At 44.6% G+C, this 21,236-nt stretch overlaps 1 protein-coding gene across 1 annotated transcript in view; it reads left to right on the top strand.

The window, feature by feature from the left end:
• Positions 1-894: 894 nt before the first annotated feature.
• The window catches only part of ERN1 (endoplasmic reticulum to nucleus signaling 1), a 78,709-nt gene continuing 58,367 nt past the window's right edge, over positions 895-21,236 (top strand). The window contains exon 1 of the mRNA XM_078438296.2: positions 895-1,129. Coding sequence (XP_078294422.1) covers positions 1,085-1,129 — 45 coding nt within the window. The 5' untranslated portion in view covers positions 895-1,084. The remainder of the gene's footprint in view (positions 1,130-21,236) is intronic.

The following is a 21,236-nucleotide window of genomic DNA, read 5'->3' as shown; positions in this document are numbered from 1 at the left end:
GCTGTGGTTTATTCCAAAAGGAATTGATGGCTGTGGGACGTGACTTGAAGGAAATTGTTGAAAGGGAAGAAAGGGGCCTTCGGACTAGCTGAGGCACAGCTGGAGGACCCCAGAGCTTGTATGCGCATGGCAGAAGTGTTGTGTTTGCTGGAATCCCTGCCAGCTGCTGACCCTGGCTCTGGAGGTTGCTCAAGATTCCATCACGACGACTGGGGGCGCCTGGGTGGCGCAGTCGGTTACGCGTCAGACTTCAGCTCAGGTCACGATTTCGCGGTCCGTGAGTTCGAGCCCCGCGTCCGGCTCTGGGCTGATGGCTCGGAGCCTGGAACCTGTTTCCGATTCTGTGTCTCCCTCTCTCTCTGCCCCTCCCCCGTTCGTGCTCTGTCTCTCTCTGTCCCAAAAATAAATAAAAAACGTTGAAAAAAAAATTAAAAAAAAAAAGTCAGTAAACACTTACAAAAATTAAAAAAAAAAAAAAAAAAGATTCCATCACGACGAAAAGACGAAGCGGGGGCTCGGAACACCCGGCACCGCCCGTCTCCTGACCTTTCCTCTGGTCAAGTCTTACGAAGCGGGTCTCTCGGCGGGGTTGGTGAGACGGTCTGGGGAGGGGGTGCACCCGCGTGGCGGGATTGCTGTTCTCCTTCAGCCCTCGGAAAAGCTCCCTGTCTAAATCGCTCAGGGCGCCTAGACGCCTGACGCCCAGGCCTGATCCTTCCCCCCAGCAACCGGGGCCGCGTGACGCCCAGCCAGCAGGAGGCCAGCCCCGCCCCGGACCCGCCCCTCCAGTAGGCCCCGCCCCGAGCCCGCCTTCGGGCCCGCCCCCCTCGCCCAGTTTTGGGTCCGCCCCCAGGCCGGCCCCGCCTCCGGCCCCGCCCCGACCGGAAGAAGCGGCGGCACCCGGTGCTTATAGGGCAGGGCATGGGGGTGCCGCCACCGCCTAGTCAGCTCTACGTCGGCTGAAGTCCTGCCGCCGCGGCGCTGTAGTCGCGGCGCCCCCGCCCCGTCCTCTGCCTGCCCGCCGGCCCGCACCGCCCCCCCGGAGCCGGCCGGCCGGGCCCGGAGCCAGGCCCGAGTCCTCGCCATGCCGGTCCGGCTGCTGCTGGCGCTGCTGCTGTCCGGCCTCGGGGTGAGTGACCGGGGAGCGTGGGGTGGGGGACAGCGCGTGGCGGACCGGGGTCCGAGTCGGGAGCGCGGCGGCGGCGGCCCGAGGCCCCGCGCGCGCCAGCGGAGGTTCGGGCCGGGCGTGGGAGACGGCGCCGGGCGGGGAGCGAGCACCTCCCGGCCGGCCGGAGTGGCGGCCGCGGCCGGCCCCGCCGAGGCGCACGCCACCCGAGGGGCCTGGCGGGTCAGCGCGCTGTCACGGGCAGCGCTTCCCGGACCCCGTGCGCTCCAGTACAAGTTTGTGTCGTCCCGGCGGCACCTCGGGGCCTCTGGAAGGCCCCGCGCGCTTGGGAGGCCATCCCACCTGCCCGACCCTTCCCACAGGTGGGCGCCGCCACTACCTGCCGGAGGCCGTGGGGCAAGGATGCAAAAGGGCCGTGTAACCGAAGGGCAGGGAATGTCTTGCGTTTATAATCCTGGTTTGAACTTTTAAAAATGCGAAAACTTTGGGAGGCACATGCAACTGGGAATGGGTAAGCATTTTTACCTGTGAGCTTGATTCTGCTTACCTGCCTCGCACGTTTCTAGGTCTTCAGAGGCAGGAGGCTTCCTGCACCAAGATTGCGTTAAGGAGGTTAAGCCGAGGGATTTGCCCTCTTTTTAAAGATCCCTTGTGGGACCGCGCGGTAAAGCCGCTTCAAAACTTTAAATGAAAGACCGTCTCCTTCTGGGAGAGCGCGGTGGAGCTGTCTGAAACGCCTTTTCATCTTTTCCTGGAGAGAAGCTCCTGGATTACACTTATTTAACTGTTTAAGGCCTTTACTCAGGCTATGGATTTGGGCCCCATAGCTGGGGAGGACATTTTGTGGACAGACCTGGCTTTTTTTCTTCTGGTTTGAAGAACCTAAATTAGTGGTTTAAAAAAAAAAAAAAAAAAACACAAAAACGCATTGTTCAGGATGTGGGATATGGTACACTGGCCAGGTTCTGTTTAATGACTTCCAGTATGTACTCTTTAATATGGTATATCATGTACCAGCTGTCCAGATTGACACGAGTGTACCTAAGGGCCACAGTGTGAGCTCCTCGGAGGTTATACACTTTTGGTAAATAATAGTCAGTGCTCTTGGAGTAACAAGAATTTGGAAACAGATGAAGTAGAATATAGAAAATCATCTTTTTCAGATTTGGGTGTTTTTGTTTGTTTGTTTTTAAAGGAAAATTTGTACATACTTCATGGTAGAACTCATGTAAGTTAACTTTTTCTTCCAATTCAAAAAAAAAATCCACTTTCATAGCTAGGGTCATGTTTTGAACTTGAACACTTGGCCTTGAATTGGTTGACTGTTGTTTGGTACCTGTTCATAAATAAGAGTATAAACAGAAGGACCAAACAAATGATATGGAAATCGATCATTTCCTATCACAGCCTAGGTATACATGGGCTTTGGGTTTTGCTACATATTTCCATTGGCTGTTCTTTGATGGATTCTAGTATTTTAGTTATTGAGTAACTTAGAGCCAAAAATAACTATTCCGTTTTAGTTGGGACTATAGTTTCAGTTTGTGTAAATATTTCCAAATTGTATTTAGAAATCCACCCTTCTCAAAGTTCATGGTAAAATATCCCAGACCCTTATTAAAAAGTTACATTTTAGTATAACTGCTTTGTAAGTAAAACGTCAGAATTTCACTCCCAGAATTATCTACCAGTAAAAATTTTGATCCCCAAACAGAGTGAGAATTATTATTTTAAATTCCAAACGGAACTCATTGCTGAGTTTGCAGTTAAACCAGGTCCTGCAGAACCCACTGGTTGTAAAATTGGACAAACCTGAGTTCAAACTGGTCACTTGTTAGCTGTGCCCTCAGGCGAGTTATTTTACTTTTTAGAGAGTCTGTTTCCTGATATGCGAAATGGGGACAGCCAGCACATGTGAAGGCGCCTTGCATATCATAGGTAATAAATGTAAACTCTCCCCCCACCAGATGCTTTTCACTGTCATTATTTTTGTTACTGCTATAGTGTACCTCTAGGAGGAATATTTTTCGATGCTATGTCTCTTTTTTAAAGGTTTTAGTTTATTTATTTCTTAGGAATCTCTATACCCAACATGGGGCTCCAACTCATCACCCTGAGATCAAGAGTCGCATGCTCTTCTGACTGAGCCAGCCAGGCACCACAGTGCTCTTTGCTTTGATTGATGAAGTAACTAGGGCATTGGAGGCAATACTGTGATTTTTTTTATTTTTCAAGAGAGTGTGACTGATTGAGCCAGACATTGACTCATAGGCTGAGACTCTAGGCTACCATATCCAAAATGCAGTGACATCGGTGTTGTTAACTTTAGGCTGTCTTTTGTTCATCCAAATTGTGCATATTTAGTGAGTGTTTTCCCTCCTTCTTAGACCTGGATCTTGTGCCTAATGTTGGTTTGTGTCACATTATTGCTGTCTTCTAGTCCTCATTTAATGGTGTTGCCACTTCTGTCAGGTACCAAAGAGATCCGCAGCATGGGAGGGAACATGCTTTCTTCAGCTAGAATATATACAATTTCTTTTGTTCAGCCAGTGTTTTGGCTTTAGAGGAGAACAAACAATGTCACCGAGAACTAAGGGCCACGTATGTACAGAAACACGCTAAGAATATCATCGGAGTCTTAACTAGAAACGTACTTGCTTATCATTTACTCAGATAGTTATCACTTGCACAAATTATCCCACTAGGAGATATCAAGTATTTATACTGAGGCCATGAGGTGAATGTTTCATTAAGCTCCTATCAGGACTGCCGATCATGAAATTGGACTGTAGTTGTGCACGTGTGTGTATTTTATGTCATTAACTTGCCTGGCCATTGGGCTTTCCACCGTAATATAGCTTCTCAGGGCGCAAGAGAAAATGTATGAGAGTTCCTCTTGAGAGAGTTCAACAGTAGACCATATTCCTGAATGTAAAACCGGTGAAGTACGCAAAGGTTTCTTGTCTGGACAGAATAGTGCCACCTTCATGGCCCTGGGAGAGAGAGTTATTTGCCCACTTTGGATTTTGACTCCCATTTTTCAGGTTGAGGAATCTTGGGATAATGATGTCATTTTTCACTGGAAACCTCTGGTTTGGGGATCCAAAGTAATCTTTAGGCTCAGTATTGTCCACGTGTTAGAATGATCAAATGTGCTCCTAAAGAGATGATATAGGTGGGAAAGATGCAATGTATCATTTTAATGGATTCAGTTTTTATTATGCACAAATAACTCGGGGCCTGTAACCTAGCAATATGATTAGAGTGTGGTGCTGGCTTTAAAAACAGGGACAGTGAATCATAGTTTGTGAATAATAAACATGCTGGTTGGCTGTATTTCCCAGGGGTTGGGGATTTTTTTTTTTTTTTTCTATCTTTATCTTCACCTATATCCCATGTTTGGTGGCAGACTTTCCTGCCTCAGAGCAACACATTCTTCGTGATGTTTAAGTGAGTGCAGCAGACAAGAAATGGACTGGGGAAAGTAGAACTTTTAAACGTAATCATAAGCTCCCTGTTTGCATTTTTTCAAAAGTTTTTTAAGTTTATTTATTTTGAGAGAGAGTGCGTGCACGCACAAGCAGGGGAGGGACAGAGAGGGAGAGAAAATTCTAAGCAGGGTCTACCTGTCAGCGCGGAGCCCAACTTGGGGCTCCATTTCACGAATCATGAGGTCACTACTTGAGCCGAAATCAAGAGTGAGAGGCTCAACTGACTGAGCCAGCCAGGCACCCCATGTTCTTTTTTTTTTTTTTTTTTTTTTTTTTTTAATTAAAATTAAGTAAGCTCTACACCCAATGTGGGGTTTGAACTCACAACCCTGAGATCAAGAGTCCCATGCTGTACTGACTGAGCCAGCCAGGCACCCTCTACATCACTTCTGATCATCATGTGATCTTTGTTCATGTACAAACACACAGCAAATACCACAGTATAAAAATATGTGTTCTATATTTATGTTCTGTTCCTCCTCCCCGCCCCCCCCCCCAAAACGATTAGGACATTTTCTGAGTATGTCATTGAATTTGTCACTTTTACCAGCACCTTAGTAAACAGCCATCCATGCCAAAAGCATTTGAGCCTTCTGTGACCAGTCTGAGGTTGGGGACAAGGGTCATAACTGACCAAGATCGATATGGTAGTAAACCATGCCTTGCATAGTGACCACCCTACTGGGGTCATATAAATTGTTTCCGGTTTTCCCATTATTATAAGGAGAGGTGTATTTCCCTTTCTTTAAATCTTTTGTATGTTTGATGCTTTCTATATGATAACATGGGAAGATTTTCAAAAATCCCTCAAAGTAATCATATTTATTATAGAAATGTTAGAAAGCATGGATAAGTCTAAATTAAAAAAATAAACCAAACAACAAACCTGTAATCCTACTACCCAAACATTACCTCTAGTAACATTTTTAAGCGCTTGATTGACCTATAATTCATATATCCTACAGTTCACACATTTAAAGATGTAATTCAATGGTTTTTAGTATATTCACAGAACTGGGCAACCATTACCCCAATCAATTTTATAATATTTTTATCATCCCCCAAAGAAACTCCACACATTCGCTATGACTCTCCATTTCCCACTCACCTCCCAGCCCCTGGCAACCATGAATCTACTTTCTTATCTATATAGATTTGCCCTGGACATTTCAGGTGAATAGAATCTTAATGCATGTGGTCTTTTGTAACTAACTTCTTTCACTTAGCATAGTGTTTTCATCCATGTTGTATTGCTGTTTTGTTCTTTTTTATTGCTGAATAATATTCCATTATAATGGATATACCACATTTTGTTTATCCATTTTTTTTAAACATTTATTCATGTTTTGAGAGACAGAGGGTGGGGGGGAGGGGCAGAGAGAGAGAAGGAGACACAGAATCTGAAGCAGGCTCCAGGCGCTGAGCTGTCAGCACAGCCCGATGTGGGACTTGAACCCATAAGCTGTGAGAGCATGACCGAACTGAAGTTGGACACTTAGCCAACTGAGCCACCCGGGCGCCCCTGTTTATCCATTTTTAAGATGATAGGCATTTGGTTGGTTGTTTGCCCTTTTTGGCTGTTAGGAATAATGCTGCTATGAACATTTGTGTACAAACTTTTGAATGGCCATATTTTTTCATTTTTCTTGGATATATATACCTAGGAGTGAGACTTCTGGGTCATATGGCAACTCTGTGTTTAACCTTTTAAGTAACTGGCAGACAGTTTTCCAAAGCACCTGCACTAATTGACATTCCCACCTGCAATGTAGAAGGGTTCTCATTTCTCCACATCCTCATCAACATTTGATATTCTCTTTTTGATTGTAGTCAGCCTACTGGGTGTGAAAAGGTAACTCATTATGGTTTTGATTTGCATTTCCCTAATGGCTGATCTAATATCTTGACATATATCCTTTCAGACATTTTTTTCTGTGCACATATTTGTATAGATAATATTTTTCTTCCCCAAACTGGAGCGTATCCTAGATCTTTCTGTGTCAATAAATTTAATTCTATAACATTCTCACTGCTGCATACTTCTCTGGATGCATATACCATAATTTGACCATTCAGCCACTTAGATATTGAGGCTGTTTTTAATTTGCATTATAAGCAATGTGATAAACCTTCTTGTTTAAGCATATCTCAACTGCCAGATTATTTCCTTGGGGTAATTTCCCAGTACCAGAATTTGCTAACCTTATTTACTCTTGCCCTCTCCCCCCAACCCCCAAGCAGTATTGGATGTTTTAAAAAACACAAAACTAACCTTTAAGTTGGTTTTATAATAACCATTTTAAAGTAACCCATTTTCTTTTAGCAGTGTGGATTTTAGGTCAAGTGAAAGTGGAATGTTTAGATGTTGTTTTCTTCTATTTTGTAGCTGTAAATAACCATGGTGGTCTCGCGATGACAACTTATATACCTAAAAGCTGCTGAGAAATATTTTATCCTGATTTGTTAAGTAACTTGTTTGCAGAGTCCTTTGGTCTGCCATGGTTTCAGATCAGCTTTCTAGCAGATATGGCTCCCATGAGCACCCTGAAATACCTCGGGATGATTCTGTGAGTTTGGTTTTGAGGGTAGCCCATCTCCTGCAGACAAGATTCTTTCTGTAGTTTGTTGTGAGGCCATTAAATTTTTTTTTTAAGTTTATATATTTATTTTCTAGGGGAGGGGGAAAGAGAAAATCCCAAGCAGGCTCTGCACTGTCAGCGCGGAGCCTGATGTGGGGCTTGAACCCACGAACTGTGAGATCATGACCTGAGCCGAAATCAAGAGACCCTTAACTGACTGCACCACCCAGGTGCCCCAGAGGCCATTTAAAATTTTGCCTCAAGACTGTTTATATATAAATCCAGAGTTGGTGCATTGATTGTCCCTTTTGGAGGCTGCAGTTCTTAAAACATATAGCTTGTCCACACAGCTGTTTTTCCTGGGAAGACTCAGGTAGCACTTGACAGTGGAGTAACATGTTTGGTGGTGCTTTGTTTTGTTTTTCCTATAAACATACCTAAACTGATTCATCCAAAGAAACGTCATGTCTTTCCAAATAATCACCTCTTTAGGGGTCAGGGGTCATGTCATACGGATCAGTTTAAAAAATTTTTGTTTTTAGTTTTACTTTTCAGTATTTCACTTAGGAATTTATTTAACCAGTTTAATAATTCAACTTTAAAACAAAGGAATCCTAAAAAAGCAAATATTTACTTTTAAGCCGGTGATCCTTACACAATGTAAAACCTTTCCCAGTTTCCTTCCAGTTTTTGCTCGACTGTAACTTCTACATGGTTCACACTGAAATTTTGATCAAAACGGTTACTCAGACTGATGTATAATTTATTGAGGACACCTGGATCTGATTTTTGGTTTTTAAAAACTAAACACTTGCTATCACTTAGGGGATTCAGCAGTATATTCTTTGAAGGGGATTTCCAAAAAAAAATCCACAAATACTGTGAGCATTGGGAGCATATGTGCATAGATGGATAGCCTCCCAAGGTTAGAGTCAGGGTATCTTAGACTGCTAGAAGGAGTCTTGTGGATCTAGTCCAGTGAGCCTCAGTATTTTCCCCACCTCACGTTAGGAATAGAATGCATATCCATCAGTAACAGTGGGGGTACATTTGGGGCATATGCCATTCCCTCCCCTCCCAAATTGAACAAATGCTCTCTGCCCTTTTCCCCAGAGCAGACAGATGAGGAAGCTGAGGCCAGAGAGGGCTAGTGACCTGTTCAAGGTCATGCTTCAGTGACCTTGCTGCAATGAGAGATTGGGTGTGGAGAAGGACTGGGAAGAGAAGAAAGCAGACTTTCTAGTAAGCTTCAGGAACATGCTCAGATAATGCTTTTGTTCATCCCCTTAGGATTGTGGCCTCATACCCTTTGTTCCAGTACTCGAAAGATGCAGCTTTGAGGGGGAAACACTGCCTTCGCCTGAGACTCTCCATCAGCAAGAAGGACCATTTTTAACTCTGGAGCCGAGTCCAATGATCATGGATAGAGGAGATTCAGGGGCCCTAAGCCTATTTCATAGTTGAAGCTTGTTTCTATACTCAGATCTAATAATATCCAAGCAGGTGCATGTGTTTCAGTAAGATCTTACCCAGAAATGTTTCTGAAATAGCAAAACTGAAAGTTCCTATCTTAGAAGCCTTTAAACCAGAGTTGCTCTTCCTTGGTGCAGTCAGTCTTTGGTACAGAATCCTGAAAAGATCAAACCTTCTAATCATCAGTCTTGGCCTGGTTTGCCCTTGCAGAGGCCCCTGCCTCCCAGCCAGTTCTGGCACCAGGAAGTGGGTCTGTGGTGACAGGAGAGAGAGTGGCCTTGGCCCTTGGACCACAGTGGAGGGACGAAGGTTAGTTTAGGTGGATTTCAGGAGAGTAATGAGGGAGAAAGGAGGGCACCAGGAAGGTGCTCCAGGGAGAGAGGGGTATCACTTCTCTTGACATAGAAGGCAGGGACCCTGTCTTGCTTATCTGCATCCTCTGTGGCATTTAGCACGGTGAGTTGGCCATACCCACTGTAGGGAGCACTCAGCAGATAATGATTGAGTATTCCTTTTTGAAGTTTTTTAAGACCAATAAAAACAAGGGGCTGTTTTATCATCAGGCATGTGGGTTGTGGGTTTCATAGGGGGAAGGAGCGGGAGGAAGATGTTCCTGTGTCCTTTAATGGGATCTCATCAATAGTGTTTCTACAGAGGTAGAGGGGTTTCTGGAATCCTTGCACGGGTGGCCATGAACCACAGTGTGTGGTGTCCTCTCGATGGGCTCCTCATGTCAGTAACGAGATTAATTTTTCCATTGTCAGACCCCGTGAGATAAATGGTTGGTAATCATTCAAGTCAGTTTCATTTTTCACTCAGCATGATGTTTCATTGTTAAAAAGCGAACCTTGATCTAGGGCTGTCCTTTTATGTATAAAACATGATTTCCCTAGTTAGTAGACTAATTTCTAATTATAATTCAAAACCACCCCATTCTCCAGTGGATTATTTTCCCCCCTCTATTTCAGATGAGGGAATAACTGTTCGTCTGGGTTGCAGAAGTGTTTGTCATGGAAACTGAATTTTTTCATACATTTTCTGAACAAACAGTGCTGTCAGAATCCTTAGATCCTGATATTGTCATCGACCTACAGTTGGGTCACAGGTGTTTGTTGACCAAACTGAGTCAGGTCTCTTTTAAATTAAACGACCCATGACTCCTGAGGAGCGTCTAAGAGTGAGAGAAACACCTGTCTAGGAGGCCACATCTGCAACTAGGAATGTGTGAAGTTGAGGCAATGCCTCTCAGCCCTGGCCGAATTAGTCATCTAGGGTCACCTGGGGAGCTCATTAAAAACCCTGAGGTGCCACCCAAGGTGACTGAAATCAGAATCTCTAGGAAGGGAGCCCAGCATCCTTTCTTTTAAATAAAATATAATAATTGTATACATATAACTTTAATTTTTTAAATATGTTTTATACATAAGAAGACAGCCCTGGATCAAGGTTCGTTTTTTAACAATGAAACATCAGGGGCGCCTGGGTGGCTCAGTCAGTTAAGTGTCCGACTTCAGCTCAGGTCATGATGTCACAGTTCGTGAGTTCAGGCCCCGCATCAGGCTATGTGCTGACGGCTCGGAGCCTGGAGCCTGCTTCGGATTCCGTCTCCCTCGCTCTCTGCTGTTCCCCCACTCGTGCTGTATGTCTCTCTCCTTCAAAAATAAACAAACATTAAAAAAAAAATTTTCACCAATGAAACATCATGCTGAGTGAAAAATGAAACTGACTTGAATGATTACCAACCATTTATCTCACGGGGTCTGACAATGGAAAAATTAATCTCGTTACTGACATGAGGAGCCCATCGAGAGGACACCACACACTGGTTCATGGCCACCCGCGCAAGGATTCCAGAAACCCCTCTCCCTCTGTAGAAACACTATTGATGACATCAGAAGCCCCAGAGGACTCTACTACGCAGCCAGGTTGAGGCTGTCAAGTAATTCCCGTGTCTGAATCCTGGACAGAGAAAGTGTGTTTCCCTGTGCCCTGGAATATCACAGCACCGGACCAGACCGGAGACAGGTTTGGCTCATTTTGTAGAGAAGTTGGAACTGATACGTTCTGCCAGTTAGTGGCAGACCTGGTAATGGAGAATTTAGCATTGTTTTTTCTAATACATTGTATTTCCCAACTTTTAAAGAACAGGTAATTCCAAAGGGCTTTTTTTTTTTTTGAGTACTAGCTACTGAAATTGCTTTTTCGTCAGCCTCACAGCCCTCAAGGATTTTACAGCAGGTGCACGGGTAGAGAGCCTGACTGTAGAACGCAGGGAGCTGGCCAACGTGTCCTTTTAGGGACTGGTCTCGCATCCGTTGTGACCCCAGCAATCTGAACAGGTGGTTTAGAAGCAAGGGGGACTCTCAGTCACATTGACCGAGCTGGACCAGATCTAAAATGCTGCTGGAACAATGGTGACAAACGTCAGTAGGATTGGGAAGTCAGTCTTTGATGACAGCTTCTGCATGGGGCTGGGCATCTGACCTAACAGAGTTGGGTGAACCCCGGGACAGGGGCTGTGTTTTCCAGACTGAACTTCATGCCGAAAGGAAATCCCCATTCTGTTCTCCTCAAGTAGATAGGTAGGTGTACTTTGTCATTTTAGCTGTTTTGAAGTGTAGCTTATAGGCATAGTTTTATGTTTTCATGTGTGTTTTGACCCATATGATACACATGTATTTTTTCAGTGAACGGGAGTTGGGAGTTGAGGGAGGGGTTGGTGCTAGCCGGCTAGAAGACTTTGGACAAATGAGTTAGTTCCTCTCTGTTTCCTCATCCATAGAACAAGGCATGGGGGGGCCTGGGTGACTCAGTTGGTTAAGCGTCTGACTCTTGATACTGGCTCAGGTCTTGATCTCATGGTTCGTGAGATTGAGCCCCGTGTCAGACAGCATGGAGCTTGTTTGGAATTCTCTGTCTCCCTCTCTCTCTGCCCCTCCCCCACTCGCACGCTCACACGCATGCTCGCTCTCTCTCTCTCTCTCTCTCTTTCTCAAACATTTAGGAAAAAGAAAAAAAAAAAAACAAGGCATGAAACTAGAAACTCTAAGCTGGCCTATTCCTGAATGTCTTCCCAAATTAGGAACACAATTCAGGTTAAAGTGACTAGTGCCCCCACCATACAGCTTCACATTCACTCCTACCTAGGTGGTCAGAGACGAGAGGGCTACTTTGTTTGAGCCTTCCAACTTTCCTAGCTCCCGAATGTAGTGGATTCCATGTGTTCATTCATTCATCCATCCACCAGTTTTGTTGAGTATATATTATTTGCCAGGCACTGTTTGAGGTGCTTGGGGCACATTAATGAAGAAAACAAAGACCTGTGCCCTCGTGAAACTTCTACTTGGTGGAGAGAGTCAAGACACAATAGCGTGATAAATCCATAAATATATTTGTGGGAAAGTGATACAATTCTACAGAAGGAAAGAAAACAGAGCAGAGCAAGGGAGATGAGGGCCTGGGAGTTGCCCCAGCAGTGGGCTGTGGTTTCATCAGGTTACACTCCCCTGCCCTGTGGGTCCCTCCCTAACCACTGTCCTCTCCCAGACAGGAGCCCTTCCTGTACTCTGAGTGGCATCACATCTCACAGTGTTGGGGTTAATATACAGGTTTAGATTCTAGTTTGTTTCACATCTAACCATCTGAAGGACTGGTATTGATGGCTCCTGTACATTGGAAACTCCTGAGCAACTATGAGGTACTGAGTGTAACTTGCCAATTTTTAATGACAACATAGGAGAAAGTTGAAAATTCTATCAAGGAAATCTCAGAAACCCCCACAACTCAGACAACAGAGCCAGCAAGTCTTTGATTTTTGTGATGGTTCTGTTCCCAAATGTACATGTGCTTGTATGTATGTCTATGTGTGTGTATATATACATATATATATATATATTTTTTTTTTTTACAAACAAAATTAAGTCTTTTTTTTTTTTTTTTTTCCATTGTAGAAGTATCTATAAGCTCTCCAGATAAATTCAGATACTGCAAGAAAGATGTAAAGCCAGCTTGGGGAATCTCTGACCTCAAAGGCACCACCTTTCTTTGAACAAATCCAGTGACCTCATCCTTTAGTTGTGTTAGGGTTCACTTTCCACTTGCTGTGTTCTGTTTTTGCAGAGCAGAAAACGGTTTCCTTTATGTGTAGAGATTAAGAACAAGTTTATCTGTAGTTCTGGCACTCAGCTGACTGGGAACCAAACCACAGTTGCTTCGAAAAGCAATCCTAAATCATCTTGATCTGACGGTTCAGTACTTGGAAATCTTTAGGGCTTTCGGTGCCTGGGTAAAGTTCAGTCACTTATCTGATTTGTGGTTTGGAGAAGACCGAGATCTCCCTTTCAGTTTAGGAGGTGGTTGCTTTTAGCATCTAGAGCAAGAATGTGTGCTTGGGAGTCACCCACTTCCTCCCATATAACATTAGTTGATTTCTACGGTATTTCTTTTCCCCACCCTGAAGCTTAAGTGAATCAGATTATTACTAATTTCCAATGTTGAAATGTTTCGAGATAAGTGGAGACAGCGGGATGTTGAAAGACATCAAGACTTTTAAACTCTCTCAAATTCTTTCATGGGTTTTGGGCGTGTTTTGATTGGTTGGAGCTAGAAGAATCTTCAGTAAAGCCTGAGGATGGACGAGGGCCTGGTAAAGCATGGACTTGTCCCATTTCTGAGACAAATGGCAGCTTCAACCCGGTCTTCTTACTTTGTAGAATCGGAAACTGATGCCTGGAGCCCAAACCACGACACGTGCCCCCGTGCCCCATCTCATTTCCTTTCAGCTTTCCTCACCCAAAAGCGAATGTTGAGCATGTCAAGTTTTTTTAACTTGGAGTTTTGAGAGGATGATGAGCGGGCTTTGGAGTTACAGGAACGCAGGCTTAGGCTGCAGAGTGCGAAGGCCTGATCAGGGAAGCGTGGGCTTGGAATCTGAGGGAGCTGCTCTGAGCAGGGCCTGAGGGCACTGCCAGGTGCTGCCAGGAGATACGGTTGTGGGGTTCCCGTCTTTTCCCTTGTAAGGTACTGCTTCTCCGATGGATGGTACACTCCTGGGAGGCAGAAGCTTCGCAGGCCTTGGGGCTCCAGTGCCTTATGCATGACAGGACCCCTCTTTCTATGTATCTGGAGGATAAAAGAGCCCAGCCTGGGGGCGCCTGGGTGGCTCAGTCGGTTAAGCGGCCGACTTCGGCTCAGGTCATGATCTCGCGGTCCGTGAGTTTGAGCCCCGCGTCCGGCTCTGTGCTGCCAGCTCAGAGCCTGGAGCCTGCTTCGGATTCTGTGTCTCCCTCTCTCTCTGACCCTCCCCGTTCATGTTCTGTCTCTTTCTGTCTCATAAACGTTAAAAAAAAAAAAAAAAAAGAGCCCAGCCTGGGGGTGGGGTTGGAACGGGTGAACTAGCAAGTAAAATGGACATAGAAGAGTCAGCTGACAGGAAGAGTTGTGAAGCCGGGAGTGCCTGGAAGAGATTGATACATACTTCATATCCTTGCCAGCCTTCTTGAGTAATATGCGACTGTGATCCGGCGACTTCCCTCATTTTATGATAGAACCCCCTGGAATCTGCCTGCAGGAGCAAAAATGGCCCTGGCACTGATCAAGAGGCCTGGGGGAGGGATGGAGCCCCCCAGAAGATGCAAAAGAGAGCAGGGGGCCTGTCTTACTCCTGGGGTTTCAGAGGGAGCTTCTGATCCCATGTGTGGTGGCTGCAGAGAGGTCCCTCCGATGAGGGGGTCTCAGCAAGCAAGAGACCTTGTACCGGGGTTTGTTCTGTAGCCGTATTTCGTCACAACAGTCTTAGTTATTAAACCCGCCCATGCGGTTTGGGTGCGCTGTGCTCATACTCAGCTGTCAACGCAGCTAAGAAACATTAGTCTAACATCAGTAGAAGTCAAAACACCAGAGGAGACTCGCCTGGGGTGTGAGCACAGACTGTGTGGCATATCAAATACTGCACCTTAGCGGGGAGGGTTTTCTCCTTCCAGATTTGCTACACACCAATCAGAATAGCACACCTTCCTCTTCTTTCCATCAGCTGCAAGGGTGACAGACGAGCGTGTGAAGAAGGTTCTGATTTTGTGGCCCACTCTGCATGAGTGCACGCTCAGGCTCCTGTCTGCTTCCCCAGCCCCACCTCGGCCCGTTCCCTGCTCTGCCCTCTCCAGCTGCACAGGCCCACAGGTCTTCACACACAGTAACTTACCTTTAGTCTCAGGGCCTTTGCACAGGCTGTTCCTTCTGCCCAGGCAATTCTTCCCTTCCTTCCCCGCCCTTCCTATAGATCTTGATTCAGATATCACTCCTTCAGGACATCCTTCGACACTGTGATCTTGTGCACCCCCATCACAAGACCAAAGCAGCTTCTCCTGTTAGGCTCTCGTGGTTCCCTGTATGCCCTTTTCATAGCACTTGCTGTAATTTGTCATTCTGTTGTGTGATTATTTGACTAATGCAGTCCCTGATTAGACCATAAACTCCACAAGGGCGGGAATAGATCTGTTATGATTAGATCCTATTGCCTTAGGTAGTTCTTGGTTAATCATACTAATAACAGCCGACACACACATGGTGCTCACTGTATATGAGACACTCTTCTAAGAACTTCACATACATTGACTCATCTAAATCTCCCAACAGCCCTTTGAAGTAGGTATGATTACCGTGCCCATTTTACGGGCAAGAAAACCAAGGCACAGAGAGCTAAGTGACTGCCGGGATGGTCTGGCTCCAGAGTCTGCCCTTCCAGCTGCCACAGTGTCCTGCCAGGCACTGCATTAAAGCTTAACAAATGGGAGTTGAATTATTAAGCATCATCAGAAAATAGGAGGTACTACGTGAGTGAGTTTCCAGATAATTCAGATACAGCCCCAGAACTTGAAACGTGCTGTTTGGTGAAAATCTTTTCACCAGTTATAGTCTTCTTCCGGCTTAAACACCACAAACCGAACATATTTTAGCCTTTTCTTAATGATTCCAGATTGTCAGTACAGCTACTGTATGCTTGCTGTCTGCCCAGGAGGATACGTAGGGAGCAGTTGAGCTTGTGAGACAGGGTAGATATTCAGGTTTTGAGTTTGTTTAACTTTCTGATGGCATCTTGGGCCCCCACCAATTTCTTAAATAAAACGATCTTCCCTAATATTTACATAACTCTTGTCTTTGACATTCTTAACATTTATTTGCTTTCTTGGCATTTAAAGAGAGGTCGCTGTCCCTCAGTTTTCAAAAGAAAAAACATTTGAAAGCTTAGCCACCTAGCTCCACAATGCAGATCCCCACATAAGCCACTTTTGTGGCTCGGAGAAATCGGCAGTAGGATTGGATGACCTCCAGGTGAGGCAGCAGGTTGATCAACATGGTGACTTTTTAGGAAGAGAGGTCCCTGGGAATGTGGAGCCTGTTGGCAACAGAGTGACTCCCCCCCACCCCCTCCCATCCCTGCCCTGGACGGTCATTTTTCCTTTTTTAGGAGGGAGTTCTGTTCTCCTTAGTGTCTGGAAGGGCTTCTTCCTCGACCCCAAAGGCTTTGTAGCTGCTTGCTGGTAATGCTGTGCTGTGTCTGTTCTCTGCCCACCGCTCAGTAAGCTGGAGGAAGCAGCCTTGTTCCATCGGGACCAGTCCTCTGGCTTCACTCTTGTTTCTCAGCCTTTGGTTTTCACACCACAACTCTGTGGACTTGGTTGTGCCAACACAATCTTCTGAGCAGTCTCTTTTGCGTTTCTGGCTCTGTCCAAATGTGTGAGAATTGCATAGGGATGTTTACATTTGCCTCTCAGAGGAGCCTAGAACACAGGAAGCCTGGCTGAAATGATGGAAATCTGGTGGCTTATGGGTTTTTTCACATGAAAAAGTCAATATTCAGATCTGTGTTTCCTTCCCTTTTTTGTGAGCATCTTATTCTTGCTAGGTGTAGCAGTCCTGGCTTAACTACGTGAGGCTCATCAGTGTGTGTTTGGTTATTAAAATGGTTCTTGCTGTTCAAGGGAGTTGTCCTGTGCTAATCAGTAATGTGTGTTTCCTTGACACTGGCATGAAAAGAATGATTTGCTTCATCAAAGGAGTTGGCAGTGGTCACTATATCATCATCATCATCATCATCATCATCATCATCAAAGAGCTTTTTTCTTTTCTTTTCTTTTCTTTTTTTTTTTAAGCCAGTGGGACTGGGCTGGGTAAATGTGTATTGCAGGAATTTTTTATGGTGGCCAACCTTTTTCTGGTGTTATTCCCACCCTCTTAGATCTACAGTGGGATCTCAGGAATTTATATCCAGAAAGTTTTTTAAAGACCCCACCCTGTATAATTTTCAGTGCCTTTTGGTATATTGGGTGTCTATGTAGAATCCACAAATTATATTTTGGTCTCCTCTAAAAGCTCCTGCCCCCTTATCAGAGCAGGGTGCTTGCAGATCTTCATCTGCCCCAGCAAAATTCAAAAGGGAGCTCCATGCCTGAAGTAATTTAAGCTTATGGTTCTCGGAGAACCGTGATTTAAAGTAGTAAAATTATAGTGTGGTGTAGTGGGCAAAGGGCCAGACGGAGAGGCGGATGCCTTGGTTCTAGTCCCGTGTCTATGGTTAACTGTCTCTGGTGCCTTGGGCAAGTCACTTTACCCCTCTGGGCCTTGACTTCCTCTCTCTTTTTCATCTCTAAGATGGCCTATCCTGGAAGCTGTAAAGGGTCCCTGCTGTTTGATCTGTGTTGTGCGGAGCCATATGGGTTTCAGTGACTGTCCAGCTAAATGGAGAGAAGAACGGGGTGTGGTGCACGGGCCAGTAGAGAATCCTCAAATGTGCTGGGAACAGTGGGGATTCTGTCTAGGGGAAGTCAGGCTGGCCAGGTATCTATCTCAACTAGAGGTGCATTTCATAGTGTTTAACTTCTATTATAAAACTTGGCAACATCTGGGAAGCTTGGGTGGCAATTATGTCATAAACACAGCTTTTTGCAGATAATTTTTATTTAACTAGAGCATTTATTTATCCACTTTCTACTTGATCCCATTCGTTCCCCTCCCGGCAAAAGCAATCTCTAACCAGTATAAAGAGTAAACAATTGACAGTTTCAAATTAGTTGCAATTGTTCAGTAGAAACAATTGACAGTTTCAAATTAGTTGCAGTTGTTCCGACTGAAAAATTTGGTATCTCATTGAGTCCTTTTTTTTTTTTTTCCGTTGAAATTTTCGTAGGAGGACTTCCTCATAATATGTTTAACTGCAGATGAGTATGCATACTCAAGTAGATCAAATCCGGCTTTTTTTTTTTTTTTTTTTTTTTTTTTTTTGGAGGCTGGTAGTCCCCTACTGCATTTACAGTTTAAGTCAGACCTTTATTAGTTGAGTTTGTTTACGATGCAGCTCCATTAAGGTAAGAGCCTCCCAGGTTTCTCAAATTTTACAAGATGTCAACTGCGCTGTTTCTCTTTAGTGAATGCAACGAAGGAATAGCGGCAATACCTGCGTTCTAAATCTCAGCCTCTAAATGATTGTGAAACCTTGGGTTTTAGTTTTCATGTCCATAAATGCCTCAGGACCTCAGGGATTTGATACCACCTGAAACAATAAGGGCTTGTTTCCTTGGCCACAGTGTGCTAAAGGGTTTCACGTAGAACCTTTCATGCCCAATTGTATTTCCTCCTCCCATGGTGTCAATATAAGTTGATGGCAGAGGGACCATGAAGACAAACAGAACTGCCAGCTGCTTGATAGCCTGGGGCCCCAAAGCCAGTTTGGGGGAAATAGAATCACCTGTTGTGAAATTAACATATCTTCACACTCAGGAATAAAGTGGATTTAGGAGGAACCTTTTATCAGAACCATTAGAGGAGTAGCCTAAACTGAAGAATTGTAACTGTCTTGGGTGGTGGTTAATTACACCACACACAAGAATTGCCACAAATGCAAGTTTAACTCTCTCCGTTGCTTAGTTTGGAAACCACACATGGCTGTTCAGTTAGACCTTGCCCTTTTTAGCATCCCATCCAGACATTTGACTCCCATCCAAAGCAAATGTCATGGTTACCTTTATTGACTTTAATATCAGGAAACATAACAGCCAATAGTCTGTTAGAAGGAACTATGTGGTTGATGGATTATTACTGACCTACCTGCAGGTGAACAAAGTATAATAGAGTTTGGAATGAATTTGTAGTAGACTGAGATCATGAAAACAGACACGATTAAACAAGAAAGTCTCTTAATACAATACACTAATGTTTTTGTTCTGTTCTTAATCTTTATCCCAAGTCAGCAGACAGGAGACTAAACACAATGAGTTTTGTGTTATCACCTTGTACAGATGGCCATATAGAACTCTCCGTGTTTGTGAGCAGGTACTTTACTGTTGGATCAGACATGTAAATGAGATGGGAGTTGGAGAGGAGAGTTGGATTAGAATAAAAATCTTTATTGTATCTCTCTAATCAGGCTTTTCCATAAGATACCATAAAATACCCGGTAGGCTTTTGGGAGCTGCTGGCTTAGCCCCCCCTTCCTGATCAGTGAGAGGCTTAAACTCATGTTTTTGTTTGTTTGTTTGTTCTTGTTTTGTTTTTGTTTTTTTCTCATCAAGAGATCTTTAATGGGTGTGTGCAGGCATTTACTGGGCACTGATTTGTGTCCTATGCTGCTTTGGTCATTCTTGATGATTTTTTTTGGCCATCATTTTTGTACAATGGGATCAAATGATATTAGAACACCAGTACTCCATTGAGTACTTTGTAAAGCCACCAGAATTGCAAATAGCCAGGCTTTGTTGAAGTTTATGGTCTGAGGTAGATAATATTGCTATAAATAGAATTATAGACACAAGATGTCCTTTTCTTCAGTATTGTGCCTACCTGGGGACTATGTTACAGAATGCTATTTTAAGGTACTTCTTGCTGAATTGGCCTATTAGCTGCGCAGGTTGACGTGTGTGTATGTGTGTGTGTGTGTGCACGTGCACACATGTGTAAAGCCCTGTAGGGCTGGTATCCTATTATGGCATGCCAGAAGTGGCTTATTGATCTCTCTTAAACTCAGCTCATCCATCCTGTAGCTTTCTGCTAACTATGAACAGGAGAATAATCCAGTCTGTCTGCCGTTACCCCTCACCTTTACCTTCTTATCCATCAGACACCACCTCCTCTACCACATCCACACATGCACACACACTGTCTTCCCTCCTGTGGCATTGTACATCCCCCACAGAGAATGCCCTTCTCCCCTCTGGGCATCATTGCTAAGGTTAATAGTTAGAAGCTCTCATTCTTTAGCATATTCTAATCCATTCAGAATCTATTATTCTGCATTTGGTGACACGCAGCTTTAACTGGTCTCAAGATTGCATGTGTCCGGGGTGCCTGGGTGGCTCAGTAGGTTGAGCATCTCACTCTTCATTTTGGCTCAGGTCGTGATCCCAGGGTTTTGGAATTGAGCCCTGCCTCGCTCTATGCTGAGCTTGGAGCCTGCTTGGGATTCTCTCTCTCTCCCCCCCTCTCCCTGTCTCCCACTCTCCCCCTTTTCCTCTCCCCCTCTTCCCCTCTCTCCCTCTGTCCCACTCCCTCTCTCCCTCTGTCCCACTCCCCCTCTCCCCTGCTCACACACTCTCTCTCTCTCTAAAATAATTAAAAAAAAATTTTTTTAAAGATTGCATGTGTCCTTAAGTAGTAAAACAAAAGAACGTGGAAATCTTTCTTATGTAATCCTTCCCTCATTTGGGGACTTTGTTTTATGCCTTACCTGTAAAACCATAATGTGTACATATTAACTAACCAAAATGAACTTGTAAGTCACTTTACCTTCACTTTACCTCTGTGGCCAGCCATCCAATGGGTTTGAGCCCTGGCAAGGAGCCGCTGCACTGCATAAGGCAGACTGGTTGTTGATGGCAGGTTGTAGTTTTCCAGGAATTTAGGTGCTCACTATGCTGTGTAATAATATTTTATTGGAAACATGCCAGTATCCTTGCTAGAGTTATACAAGCATTGTACTTTTAGTTCAGAGGAATGGTTTTCTTAGCATTAAATTTTTTTTTAATGTTTATTATTTTTGAGAGAGACAGAGTATGAGTGGGGGAGGGGAAGAGAGAGAGGGAGACACAGAATCGGAAGCAGGCTCCAGGCTCTGAGCTGTTGGCACAGAGCCCGATCCGGGGCTCGAACTCACAGACCGCGAGATCATGACCTGAGCCGTACTCGGACGCTCAACCGACTGAGCCACCCCGGCGCCCCTGGTTTACGTAGCTTTAAATAAATAAAACTAAAGTTTGGATTATGCAATATAACGGTAGTCCAATGAACATAGAGGAAAAATTAGTAAAAACAAAACAAACCAATAGCCTTTGAATATATCCTGGAAATTGGTGTGGTACTCCTAAAAGAAAAAAGAATCATTTTGTTATTAGCCACGTTATTGTACTTGAATATTATTATGAATACTGTGGTCTGTTAAAGTGGAGGTGGGAAGTAGAGAAGAGTCACAAAAGATTTTAACTATTTTTACTGCTTCTGCTTATCAGACTAAGCCAGTGCTACAGTGTTGCCATTTAAATTTAACTTTTGGAGATGTGCAGTTGGGTTTGACTTGATTGA

The sequence above is a fragment of the Panthera onca genome, chromosome E1 (assembly GCF_046562875.1).
Source record: "Panthera onca isolate mPanOnc1 chromosome E1, mPanOnc1 haplotype 2, whole genome shotgun sequence".
Lineage (NCBI taxonomy): Eukaryota > Metazoa > Chordata > Mammalia > Carnivora > Felidae > Panthera > Panthera onca.
The sequence above is the reverse complement of the archived record's forward strand: the minus strand, read 5'-3'. Positions and strand labels throughout refer to the sequence as shown.